At 35.9% G+C, this 14,066-nt stretch overlaps 1 protein-coding gene across 1 annotated transcript in view; it reads left to right on the top strand.

Moving 5' to 3' along the window:
• LOC149552732 (FHA domain-containing protein FHA2-like) overlaps positions 1 to 14,066 on the top strand; it is a 53,655-nt gene that overhangs the window by 16,451 nt on the left and 23,138 nt on the right. The window contains exon 2 of the mRNA XM_089788282.1: positions 10,785 to 10,939. Coding sequence (XP_089644408.1) covers positions 10,785 to 10,939 — 155 coding nt within the window. The remainder of the gene's footprint in view (positions 1 to 10,784; positions 10,940 to 14,066) is intronic.

Below are 14,066 nucleotides of genomic sequence, written 5' to 3'. Positions count from 1 at the left end.
AGGAACCTGTCCTAAGGAGAAGTCTTTTCAAGACCATATGTAAGATGGCTGGAAAATGTCGCAAGGTGATCATTGATAGTGGAAGTTCTACAAATTTGGCATCAAAAGAATTGGTTAGAAAGTTGTAGTTGCAGAGGTTGGAGCATCCTAGACCTTATCATGTTTCATGGATCAAAGATGAGCATAAGAGATTGGTAAGTGAACAATGCATTGTGAAGTTCAAGAATAAACATTATTTTGGTGAAGTTTTGTGTGATATTATGCCTATGGATTGTTGTCATATTCTGTTGGGTAGACCTTGGCAATATGATAGATATGCTATATATGATGGGAGATTGAATCAATATATTCTTTGGATGAATGAGAAAAAGAAAATATTGCTGCCTTTGATTGAAAGTTCAGATGAGGTTAATTGTACTACTGTGAAAATTTGCATGGTTAATGGAAAACAATTTGAAAAGGAAATGAAGAAGAAACAAATTTGTTTTGCAATAATTCGTCGAAGACCAAATTGTGCCAGTAGCAACCGAGTATCATAAAATAGTGTTAACCGAGTGCCAGTCAGTAGCGACCGAGTGACAGAAGGTAGTGGTAACCAAGTGACAACAAAAATCGGTAGTATTGATCGAGTGCCAGTGGAAATTACAAAATTGCTGAAAGAATGTAAGGATATTGTTGCAGAGGATATACCTAATGGTTTACCTCCAAAGAGAAGTATAAGTGATTTCATGGATTTGATTCCTGGAGCTAGTTTGTCGAATAAAACACCATATAGATTGACACCTATTGAAAATGAAGAACTTAATAGATAAGTGTATGAGTTGTTGTAGAAAGGTTTGATCAGAGAAAGTTTGAGTCCATGTGCGGTACCCGCTGTATTAGCACTTAAGAAGAATGGAGAATGGAGAATGTGTATTGATTCCAGAGTTATTAACAAGATCACAGTGAAATATAGGTTTCCTATGCCGAGGATGGATGATATAATGGATTGTTTGAGTGGAGCAAAGTATTTTACCAAGATTGATTTGAAGAGTGGCTATCATCAGATCAGAATCAGAGAAGGTGATGAATGGAAGATTGCTTTCAAGACAAAAGATGGTTTGTATTAATGGTTGGTAATGCCTTTTGGTTTGACTAATGCACCTAGTACTTTCAAGAGGTTGGTGAATGAAGTTTTGAAAAGATTCTTGGGTAAGTTTTTGATTGTTTATTTGGATGATATTCTATGATTAATTTGAAGAAGTGTTCTTTTATGCAAGACGAGATTGTGTATTTAAGATTTGTGATTTCAGCTAATAGTTTGAAGATGGACCCTGAGAAGGTTAAAGAAATTTTGGATTGGTCTACATCTGAAAATGTGGGTGAGGTAAGATCATTTCATGGTTTGCCTAGTTTTTATAGGAAGTTTATAAGGAATTTCAGTTCTGTTTGTAATGCTATGATTGAGACAATGGGAGGAGATAAAAATGAATTCAAGTGGACACATGAAGCTTATAACAGTTTTGAGACTTTGAAACAAAAGGTTGCTGAGTTACCTGTATTTGCTTTGCTTGATTTCAAAAAGATATTCCAAGTTGAATGTGATGCAAGTGGTAGTGCAATAGGAGCTGTATTGAGTCAAGATGGTAAACCTGTTACTTTCTTTAGTGAGAAGTTGAATGATGCTAAAAGGAAGTATTTTGTGTATGATCAAGAGTTTATGCTATTGTTCAAGTCTTGAAAAGGTGGATACATTATTTGATTCCTAAGGAGTTTGTGTTGTATACTAATCACAAAGCTTTACAGTACTTGGGAAGTCAACATAAATTGAATCAGAGACATATGAAGTGGGTTGAGTACCTGCAGAGTTTCACATTTGTGATTAAGCATAAAAGTGGAGTCACTAAATGAGTTGTTGATGCATTGAGTAGAAGACGTTCTTTGCTGACTGAGATGAAGGTTGAAGTTCTTGGTTTTGACGAGATGAAGGAGTTGTATGATACTGATCTTAATTTTTCTAAGATGTGGAGAGTATAGAGCACCTAATTTGACAGAACAACCAAGTAAGTTAGATGAATATTTTATTCAAGAAGGTATGTTGTTCAAGGGAATTTAGTTGTGTATTCCTAAGAGTTCTATGAGGTTGAATTTGATTAAGGAAAAACATAGTGGTGGATTGGCTGGACATTTTGGAATTGATAAGACGTTGAGTTTGCTGAAGGATAAGTATTATTGGCCACAAACGTATAAGAATGTTCAGAAGTTTGTAAAGAGTTGTGGAGTTTGTCAAGTTGCAAAAGGAGTAAGTCAAAATACTGGTTTGTATACACCTATTTCTATTGTCGAGAAACATTGGAGTGACATCAGTATGGATTTTATTTTTGGATTGCCTAAGACAGTGAAGTGGTATGACTATATTTGTTGTTGTGGATAGATTTTCTAAGATGACTCATTTCATAACTTGTAAGAAAACATTAGATGTCGAGCATTTTGCTAAGATTTTCTTCAAAGAGATTGTTAGATTGCATGGATTAGCAAGAAGTATTATTTCTGATAGAGATAGTAAGTTTGTTGGTTACTTTTGGAAGACTTTGTGGAAGAAGATGGGTACTGAGTTGAAGTTTAGTTCTACATTCCATCCATAGACAGATGGACACACAGAGGTTGTGAATAGAAGTTTGGGTAATTTGTTGAGATGTTTAGTTGGAGATAAGCCAAGTAAGTGAGAGCTGATTTTAGCACAAGCTGAGTTTGCATATAATAGTTCTGTGAACAGGAGTATAGGGAATACACCTTTTGTGATTGTCACTGGAATACAGCCTAAATGGATATCAGATTTAAGAGATATTCTTGGTGAGGAGAAGAGAAGAGAAGAGTTTTTTGATTTTATGAAGTCTTTACATGAGGAAGTAAAGTTAAGATTGGAACAAGGTAATTTGAAGTATAAGGAGAATGTTGATAAGTCTAGAAGAAATCATGTTTTTGAAGTTGGTGATGAGGTGATGGTTCATTTGAAGAAAGAAAGATTTCCTATTGGAACATATAGTAAGTTGAAGATGAAGAAGTTTGAACCTTGTAAGATCTTGAAGAAGTTTGATAGTGCTAATGCTTATAAAGTTGAGTTACCTGATGACATGGATATATCTCCTATATTCAATGTTGCTGATTTGTATGAATATCATGAGTCAGATGATGAAGTTGTTGTATCAGATAATTATCCTAAGAAGGAGATTGAAAAGGTTGAACAGATACTGGATCAGAGAGTTGGTAAGAGCACAAGAGGGAAAGATTACTATGAGTATTTGGTAAAGTGGAAGAATAGACCAATTGAAGATGCTTCATGGATTTTCCAATTTGAGCTGGATTTAGCTCAGGTTGTGACATCAGAATGATTCAGGAGAATCATTTCTTTCAACCCTGTTTGTTTGATGCAAGAGCATCCTGGTTTGCACTGCTATTCTGCATGTTTGCCGAGTTTCTTAGTTGCTGCCGAGTTGCAATGCCTTGCATTCATTGTCGAGTTCCTTTGGTTGCTGAGTTTGGAGTGGTTGCCGAGTTCGTCGATTTGCAGAATTTTGTTTGGTCCTTTGTTTATTGAGTTGTCTGTATGCAGTTTCTTGTTGGAGCCGACCTTTGCATTTAATTTTGTGATAGCTATTTGTTGAGGGCCCATTTGTGGCTTGTTTTGACATTTAATGTAAGGGTTTAATTAGTTGGTATTTGCAACAGGCGACATGTGGTCGTGCATGTATTTAATGGGATCTTGGGTAGAGATTTAGGGATGAAAGTAGAGTAGGAAGAGCAGAAGCAAAGTGGGAATGTGAAGTTTATCCTTGTAGATTGAATTTGAATTGTAATGTTGGCCATAACCTAGAAGGACTTATAGCTGGGCATGTATTTGATATTTTGATGAATCGTTAAGGCATTTTTGGCTCTTCTATCTTCTTCGGTTGCTGTTATTTATGTTGTTTTCTGCCATGTTAGCTCTTGCAGGCAGTTTGGATAGCTGGGTGTGCCTTTGGCCCTAGTTATCTCATCCCTCCTTGCATTAATTGGTTGGCCCATTGCTTTCCGTTCGCCATCCACACTTTGTTGCTTCCTAGAATCGTAGAGGCAACGACACCAAATGTTCATCGCCTATGATAAAGGTAGTTTAATGCATGCTACCAATAGAGAATTATAATAGATCGAAGTAATTGCAAAGTAACATCAAATAAATTCTTATCCTATTCATTAATTTCAATTAGAGATTACATCAAGTGATAAGCACGACATAATGTTGCCAATGACAATGGTAATAATGACGATGCCCGCTTCAATCTGAGGGAGTCTACATATAGCCTCCGAGGGGGTGTGACGTGAACCGTCGTGATCATAACTACTCCCCTCAGTCATGCTTAACTACCAAAGACATAATTACTATTAACAACATTTTAGACAACACATAGCATTACACCTGACAACAATCACTTTTTAATTTTGTTGTTGTTTTTGTTATGACTTGTACAACATTTTTAGAGATTTCAATATTGATATTGCATCCTTTAACTCACCTCGAGAATCTGTGGTTTTCAAAAGCATTACCCCTTTAGGAGGCATTGCATCCACATTGCTTTAAGGTCAACTTTTGATGTCTCCTTCCAATCATCTGAACTAGTAGATGTTAAGTTTTTGAGAACTAGAATAACATAATTGAAATGCAAAACACAAAAACCTTAGTTACCTGGGTTTGTTGTTTTGCCCCTAGAACCCTGCCTGGGTTCGAACCCAGGCAAATTGTAGCTGCCTAGACCAAATTTGGTGAGATCTTGGGCAAAATTCTGGCGACAAATGACTTTCAAGGCATTTTGTTTTGAGTTCCGCGACCCTAAAAAGTGAATGTAAATAGGTTATTTTGCTTCTAACATCATTTGTGGTGTGCAAATAGGTGATTGAGCAAAAGTAAGTTTGTGCAAGGTGGAGTTGGAAGATTGGATTGTTAGCTATATTGAACTTGCTGTTATGATTCATGGATTATGATTTAATTTTCATGTTTTGAATCTTTGATGTTGAACTTGAAAAACGAAATATATGATGGTATGATCTTGATTCATGATGCTATGATTACAACTTACATGTTTAAAGTTTATGTCTATGGTGTTTGGTTTTATAATACTCTATGCTTCTAGGCTTCGTATATGTGTATATATATATATATATATATATGTTTTTGTACAAATGAACCTAAACAAACCCAAAACTCTTTCCAAAATTTTTCCATATCGGCAAACTGGTTCTTTAAACCCATATTTCAAATCGAACTCAAACCGGTAAGTAAGTCAAAAATAAATAACACTAGTCCTTATCCTGGGAAAGGGAAAAACCCAGCCAAGCCAAAAGATGTTTCATTTATTAAAAAAACTCAAACCAGATACAATGTTCTCAAGTTTAATCACGAGAAGACTAAGCATGATTGTTAACTCCTAACAACCAACAATAACAAACTTTTGTAGTTCAAACATAGCCTGCTCATCAACAATATGAACTACACGATCTGAATCTTACAGATAATTACATATAGGTGATTACTGCAACAAGAATGATCTCACATTGATCATACATTATGATTCTCACAAATAATCAATAATATAAACTACACGATATGAATTTCACAGGGATTATTGCACCAAGAATGATCTCACATTGATCATACATTACTCTGGAAACAAAATAATCAATAAGCAGTGATAATAGACTCTGAAGAAGACATAGAGAAATATAAGATGTTGTGATGATTAAAGCAGGCGCAATAACAACTCTCTGATTCATGATTTCACATGCTTTCTTCCAAATATTACCGTACTCTTCTATCTCACTATTCAACAGATGATGTTCGATGATGATCAACAGACTACCCATTAACCACGATGAAGAATCACCACGTGATGCAACATAAAGACAACTGATGATAGTTACAATGTTGTTTTGTATTCCTTCAACAATTGACTACAGGACGCGATACTCGAACAACCTTCGATAATTCTCTCTATCTCCAAACTCACAATCGAACTCTTGAAATCTATACCATCTCGATATCAATAGAACTGGCTCACAAAACTATTACAATAATAGATAGTTTCTATTATCTTTGTTTTATATCTAATGGTTATCTATTGTAATCTTTTGTAAATATCAAATTTTTTCTAATATTTAGTTAGCTGTAGTTCTCTGTTAGCTTTTTTAGTTTTCTTTTAGCTAGAAAAGAATATTTTTGTTCTTTATGATCATTTCCTAAGGAAACATCGCTTTATTCTTTTGTATATATAACCCCTTGGTCTTTGTTAATAACAAGCAAATATTTTCCAATCACTTCGTAATATGGTATCAGAGCCAATACTCTAAATTTTTTCGAAAATAATTATAATTTCTTGGTTGAAATTATCTGCCTTTTATTTTCGAAATTATTCACATGCTTATTTGCTTCCAACTCTCTCTATAATCTGACTAGGGTTTCCATTCTAAGAGATTTGAATCCGTCGACTTTTGGTTTGGTTCTACAACCCATTTCTGTCCACATCCATTTGTTTTTTCCAAAGTAATGAGAATTGGAATCGGATCGAAATCAGCAAGGCCGAATCAAATCATGAATCAGTCATGAAGCGGAATCGAATCGGCAAATTAAAAAAACCCTTGAAATTTAGTAACTAATTTCATAAACCCTTTATCGCTGATTCAATTCACTGATTCACAAAACATCGTTTGGCTTGAATTGAATTGTAGAATCGCGTGAATCGCCGTGATTCTCGAAACTATGGTTTTTTTTTGCTCATTTCTACCAATTTTTTTATTTTTTATTTGATCCAGAGCCGTTTGTGTTCAAAACCCTAATTTTTGAGTTCAGGAAAAAAAATTGATTCCAGATTTTTGGTGGGCTTTTCAAGAGCTCAACTGGGTTGTCAATTTTTTTGGGTGCCTCAATTTTCGAGCCAACAGATCTAGAAAATGACAACCTATTCTTTTTGGGTTTTTTGAGCTCTCTTCTGGGTCACCCTTCAAATTTTCTGGGCCTCTACTTTTTGAGGGTTGCATGTACTTGCATGTTGTTTGCATGTGCTGCTTTATCATGCAAAGTCTCGTGTTTTGCCTACCTTAAAAATTCTGGTGGGTTTTCATAACTTTTTTCCTCAGATTTTTTTTTTGATGGGTTTTTATATTTTTTCCTTAAATTTTTTTTCTTATGGATTTCTATAAAATTTGCCATAAAAATTTCTGACTTTGTAATTCGCAAAGCTGTGTGGGATTTCTTTGTGGGTTTCTAATAGTTTCGTCAAAAATCATATTGGGTTTTGATTGATTTTTCACATAAAAAAATCATGTTGGATTTTGAATCTTATAGTTACACCACCCTGGGGGATGTGGGGACGACAGAATGAGGGGACAAGTTTTTGGGATGGGGGGGACAGAGGGGCCTTAACTTGGGGACGGTGGGCGGACGGTGGTGGGGGATAGGAGGAGGTGTGTATATATATACATATGGTACTTTAAATGCTAGTTATGAAAAGATGTATTGTAATATAAGATATAAAGATGTAAAAGAGTAAATACTTGAACATTGGATGAAATTGGAACATCGAACATAATAGTCAACATTGGAATGTCCCCCATCCTCGGTGGAGGTGGCAGAATCTGGTGGCGCCACTGGGGACTGGGGGACAGAGTTGCCTCGGTGTGTCCAAGTCTCCGGGACGTGGGGAAAAAGGGGGGGACGCATCTCCATGTTACTATGGTTTTGATTGATTTTTTACCTCAAAATCATGTCAGGTTTTGATTGATTTTTCACCTAAAAAATCATGTTGGGTTTTGATTGATTTTTCACCTCAAAAATAATGTTGGGTTTTGATTGATTTTTCACCACAAAAATTGTATTCGTGTTTTTTTGATTTTCTCCTAAAAATCATGGCTTTTTGCGGTTTGTTTTGGAGCATTATGCTCATCTACAAAGTTTTAGAGCATTATCCAAAGTACCATCAGCAGTCTTCTCAACAGACATCCTCTGCTTCAAATTTAGATTGCTTTTGGAAAAAGAACATTCAATGCAACTATTGCCACAAGTATGGGCACATGAAGGTTGGATGTCGGAAGCGCTTGGCTGCCCTATCTAAGCAATCTAGTTAGCAGCCCAGAATGAACAATGCAAACCACCTTGAGCAGACAGAATCAACCTTTTACGCTTTTTGGCAACTTCGTGCTCTGGATAAACTAACCATTAAGGGAGGGTATTATGATAATAGACAGTTTCTATTATCTTTGTTTAGTATCTAATCGTTATCTATTGTAATCTTTTGTAAATATTAAAATGTTTCTAATATTTAATTAGTTGTAGTTATCTGTTAGCATTTTTATCTTTCTTTTAGCTAGAATAGAATATTTCTATTCTTTGTGATCATTTCTTAAGGAAACGTCGCTTTATTCTTTTGTATATATAGACCTCTTGGTCTTTGTTAATAACAAACAAATATTTTCCGATTACTTCATAATAAAAACACCTGTCCTCAGTTACAATCTGTTGTATCATTTTGCCCTACATGTGGTATTTCTCTTATGAATTCTTTAACATAAAGCAGTAAAGATAGATGACTGAGAGAGACGTTCATGGTATGAACTTGGCCAGCGAAGACCAATAGTCTTTGAAGGTTGATGCACGATGAACCTTTATTATTGTCAGTATAATAAATTCTGATGAGACAGATGCCAGCAAAACAAAGGACTCTGACATGGTGATGCCAGCATTGAAAAGGAGTGGTTATGGTTATCATTTGAGTCGTTTCACCTTCAACCATCTAGGGGATGACTAGCATATCACATACAATACCAAAAAATAGAAGACCAGTAAACTACCACAAATGCAGAAATAGAAGATTCCTCCCGGCACTAGCAATGGAGGCCACTGTACACAGCCTGCAAAAGAAATGCCTGTCTGAAAACGGCTCACACTTGCATATTCAATACATTGATGTAGCCATCGCAGGTAAGACGAAACTACCTCCTGCAGCTACAAACACTAACAGTGGGCAGCATTGTCTTGATTCACAAATTTCTAATGAGTTGAAAGAAATTTTCTACAAATTTCACCTCCCTTTCCAATAAGGTGCTGCTCACATAAAAAGTAGGCTTTGGTATCTTTTTGGAACCTCATTAATGTTCTTCATCATCTCCTGCTAATATGGTGACTGAATAATGTTTAAAGATGACCCATTTGTATAGACAAATCTTGGAATGTACTCATTGACAATCTTTTGGGACTTATTTTAAAATGCTCGTTTCATACCCCTTTGTTCTCTTATGTTTTGTGGGCTACTCTTCATGGACGGTCAGATATGGGTGGCTATTTAGTGCAATTAGGATTCTAAGAGATGGAGGAAGAGGGACCTCCTTGATGGAGATCCTTTCTATGTCAAAGGGTGGCCTGCTAAAAGGGCAATTACGTTTATTTACCCACTCTCGCTCTTGCAAACATTGCAGCACTCTAATTGTTGGCATAACTGCACCCTTCTGGCCTTGGTAGGATATGCTGCCCATGCCAACAATTCCACATAAAGGGGCTTCCACCCAAATAATGAGCTTGTATAAATCATGCCACACTCACTGCGAATTCAACCATATGCCCCACAATGGAGAGACTATTTTGTTATGTCAAGATACTTCCACAAGTGTGACTTTGGGTATATTTTGAAGTAGGGTTGGCCCATGAAGTTTGAATTGGTTGCCATTGAAATTGTATGAACTCAAATTTGGAAAACAGCACATTCCAATCAAATGAAAAGAAATGTAGTTTCTTACTCATTTAAACTTAGAAGAATGAAAAACAAAATGAGAGTTTTTTAATAACTTAATATAACAAAAAATAAAGACAAAACCCCAAAAAAGTTGCCTTCAATCCAATAATTTCTCTCCAGGATCTCTTTGACAGTAAATAGGCTATTGTACATGCATAGGAATATAAGTAGAACTTTTTTGGAACCTTCTATGGTCAAACTTCAGCTCCGTATATGCGCAATGACAACTGAGAATGAAATCGAGAAAGGATATTTGGTTTGCATGTTTTGTATTCATGATGAGGTAAATGTATTTGGTTTTTGTGTTTCAAGTTTTATTTAGGTTCAATTTAGGATTTAGGGTTGGCTTTTCAGTTTGACCGGCCAGACATGATGACCAAAAAACAAAATAAAGAAAGTAAATTATAAAAATATTGACAAGTGTTGTGGCTGCGTATTAGATTTTGCATTTGCAGGCCAGATTTGCATAGGTACATTTATGGATGAATCTAAACCTAAAAATCATAACTCTGTCTGCATCCACAAAGTTACAAACCCCAAATCGAATCCAAAACTTGCACTATAGGGGAGTAAATGGATAGTGCGGTTGGAGATTGAAGCTTGCATGCTGACCAGGCTTTTCAATGAACATGGATAAATGATCTAGTCCCAAAAATATTAGTGGTGTTAGGTGTTTTTAACCAACCAATTTCTAATTTGAGGAGAGTAATATCTGTATGGCTATCTATTGGCATGTGCTAGGAACATTATTTCCCTTAGTAGTCATCATTGTCAGGTTGTAAACCTATTTTCCAGCATTTTTGCAATATATCTTTGCCCGCATTGGATGTTAATTTGAAACGGCTGAGAAATGAGGCATAGCAAGTTTTCATGGTATTTACATCCAATGCTTCAGCTTACCAGATTTCTCTATTTTGTTTAGGTTGGTAATTGATAAATTTTGACATAGATTATAGCAATGCACCTTTTTAATCTTCCTGTACTGATCAGATCAAAAGGGTGATTCAAGAAGGAGAGACCATGAAGCGGATATGTTTCAGCAGATGCAATCAGAAGAAAAAGATGTAGTTTCGGCTGTTGCAACTGTTCTTTCAGATCTTTGTGGTCCAGGGCAGTGGATGCCAATGTCAAAACTTCATTCTGAGGTTGGTGTTCTTTTCCTTCAAATGTTTGCAAAACTGTAATTGTAAACCTTCACTTCCATTTAGGGTGTATGTGATTTGTCCCTTCAGTGTTCATTAATTAAGCAGGGACTAAATTTGCTTGTCTTTCACCTGGATCTGACAAAATTAGGGATTGCATCAGCTTGTCAAGTAAACTGCCATTTGTAGGCATTGCTGTGCAACTTTGTGACCAAATTTCCTCTGAGAAATAGAAATAAATTAGAAGTTAGTTGGGTTCATCAGTTCCCTGTTTGTTGTAATGCTTGTTGGATTCTTGGTTTTTCTCACAAAGTATGGAGTTGACCAAACGGAATTTTAAGGTCAGCTGACAAATGATGTTAAAGATGGTTGGGGCATACAATTGTGATGTCAATAAGTAGTAGGAAATGCTTGGTTCAAAGCCTTCATCGAGCTGAAAGGTTTTTTAATGGAGATCCAAGTGAACTGAATACATCATTGGTTTATGTCTTCTCGTACAGCTCATACTGGTCTCTCCCCTTATGCAGGAACAAGATGAGAGCAGGCATCTAATAAGCATGTGAAAGAAGGTAGCTGATTATTAACAAAGAAAAATCAGCTGCATAGAATTCTAACATTGTTGTTGGAGATCATTAAAGAGGCTATTTACTATTATTAACAATGAACTTAATATGGGCTTCTCTCTTCCTCAATCAGAATAATCAGGAATGTGAAAATAAGCACTCATAAGATAAAGAGGCTGCACACTGAATTCCACTTGGCACTACTTGGGAGATCATTTGATGCAAAAGAATCTTATTTATCAAGAAACTTTGCAGTACCCAAAACTTAAAAGTGTTATCTTTAAAGTTTATGTTTGTTTCTCTTCTGCAAGTTTTTTTTGGTACTTTTAAGTGTTTAACTTTTGCCACATTTTCTAACTACTGTCTGCTGACTGTGCTCTCTGCCTTATAGACTATTTCTCTTGTGCAATATCACATATTAATCGCAGTTTCTTCAAATTTTAATCATATTACTGTATCAGGAATTTGAACCTGTGCACATGTCAATTATTGAACTTAATTTCCTTAATTTTAAGTAATGACATGTTCTTTTGCTGCAAAAAATTCTAATTTAGACTTGTGCCAATACATTGAATTATGGGTCAATTATGGGGTCATGTAATTAAGTACTGGTCCTAGGTAGGTCTGTAGTGGAAAGCACAAGAAGTTTCAAATCTCATATCTTGTCGCTCTTATGTTTTAAGGGGTCACATTGTAATCATTGAAGGAACGCGTCCACTTGTATGGAAGGAGAGTTATTTGAATCATTTCTTTTTGGCCCCTTAGTTACCATCACCTGTGCATAGGGCATTATACCATGCCTTGGACGTTTTTCCTCTTACTAGAACAGGGGATCTCTATAAGAAGGTGATAATGAATTGGAAGAAAGCAAGAGGGGCCAGCCGCCAGAATGAAGGTTAGGGGTAACTCTATAGCATAATTTTTTGCATTGTTGCATTGTGGATGATCCATAGTAGAAATGGCTGATAGAAGAAAAGGTAGCAAAAATCAAAGAGGACTTGTTCTTGAGTTTTTTGACATGATGAGAGCAATACAAGCAAGGATTGAAGCTTTAGAAATTGGAACAATTATGGCTGAAGGTGTTGGTTGTAATGTCCCCTTCGTAATTTGTTCTAGAATTTTCCCTAATATCAAAATTGCAACAAATTAGAGTTAGGTTTACATCTTTAGAATAATATATTTCTGTAATAAGGTGCCCTGAGACTCGAGCCTTGCATTCATAAACAATATATACAGAAATACACAAATATATTCAAGTAGAGTAGGGTTAGGCAAACATCATATTCATAGATTATAAAAAATGCTACACAAACATATTAGGGTTTGGAGTAAATGACATGATGAGTCCGCCCAAAGCCATTTCTGCACCAAGTACAAGAGGACCTGTACCGCAACCCTCTTAGTTGGCAGCTTGTACAAACCTTCTGCATCTCGCCTCGTCTCCCAAAATACACACACCTCCTTGTGGAATTGGGTGGATGCCATAAATGGGTTCCTCGACACTTAAGCGTAAGGGCCCTCTTGGTCCTAGGAGCACTTGCCATCAACTCTAGTACGACCTGCTTACTTTGCCCTCTCAAACCCCTTATGCTTACACCTGAGACCCTTCAAGACGGGTTTCAGACTGTAAGACATTTCTCACATATTTGTCATCATATGCAACATAGTCGTCAGAATTTATATTCATATATGACAATTAACATATCTTATAGTTATACAGACTATATATATATATATGATGGACAAAGATGTTAAAATATTAGATATACCAATAAGTATGAGTTTGATGACGGGGTCTGAGATTTTTAGATTGCTGCTGTATTTTAAATGCTGGAACTGTTATTGATTTCGTCTTTGATTGCTTCTCACCAATGTTGGAAAAATCCCTTTTGGTATTTGAATCTGACTGCTGCTTGTGTGACATCTGATTATATTATTCCTGATTAATGCTTGATGCTTGTGTGTTTTTCTGCTGTGCGTTTCTGTACATGTCCTGTGTCTTCAAGGCTGATTGATGATCGAAATTGATATCTGAATCTGAAGGATTTTTAGATTCGCTCATGATTGTACTTCTCTGTTGTTCTATAATTTTATTTCTGATTCCTTTCCATGCTCCATTGCTTGGAAGTTCCCTTAATGTTTACCCTAGTGGCTTCTTGAAGGGAGGTGTTCCTTGGAAAGTAACCATGTTCTCATCAGGGACATGTCTCTTCAGATTATCCCTTTCTTTCATAACCAATATTCCTCCTTTATTTGTATTTTGTTTGTGCAAGTCGGGCCTTCCTTAATCACCTTACTTTATTCAAACATTAATTTAATTAATGAATATGTAGAATTTTTTAGCACTGCTTTGTTTAAATGGGTCATGCCTTGTTCTTATTATATGACCGCATTTCCTTCTTTAGTTGATCTTAAATAACTTAATCTTCTTCATGCCAGAATCATGACAGTCTGCCCTTCTTGGATTGGCTTGCTCACAAGCAATTTCAGATTTGGATGGTTGAAGATCTCTTCTCTCCAAGTTGCATCTACCATGGGTAGGCTCTTCCATTTGATGAACTCAAGAA

This window comes from Cupressus sempervirens, chromosome 6, assembly GCF_028749045.1.
Source record: "Cupressus sempervirens isolate cs-2001-9-10 chromosome 6, ASM2874904v1, whole genome shotgun sequence".
Classification (NCBI taxonomy): domain Eukaryota; kingdom Viridiplantae; phylum Streptophyta; class Pinopsida; order Cupressales; family Cupressaceae; genus Cupressus; species Cupressus sempervirens.
The sequence above is the reverse complement of the archived record's forward strand: the minus strand, read 5'-3'. Positions and strand labels throughout refer to the sequence as shown.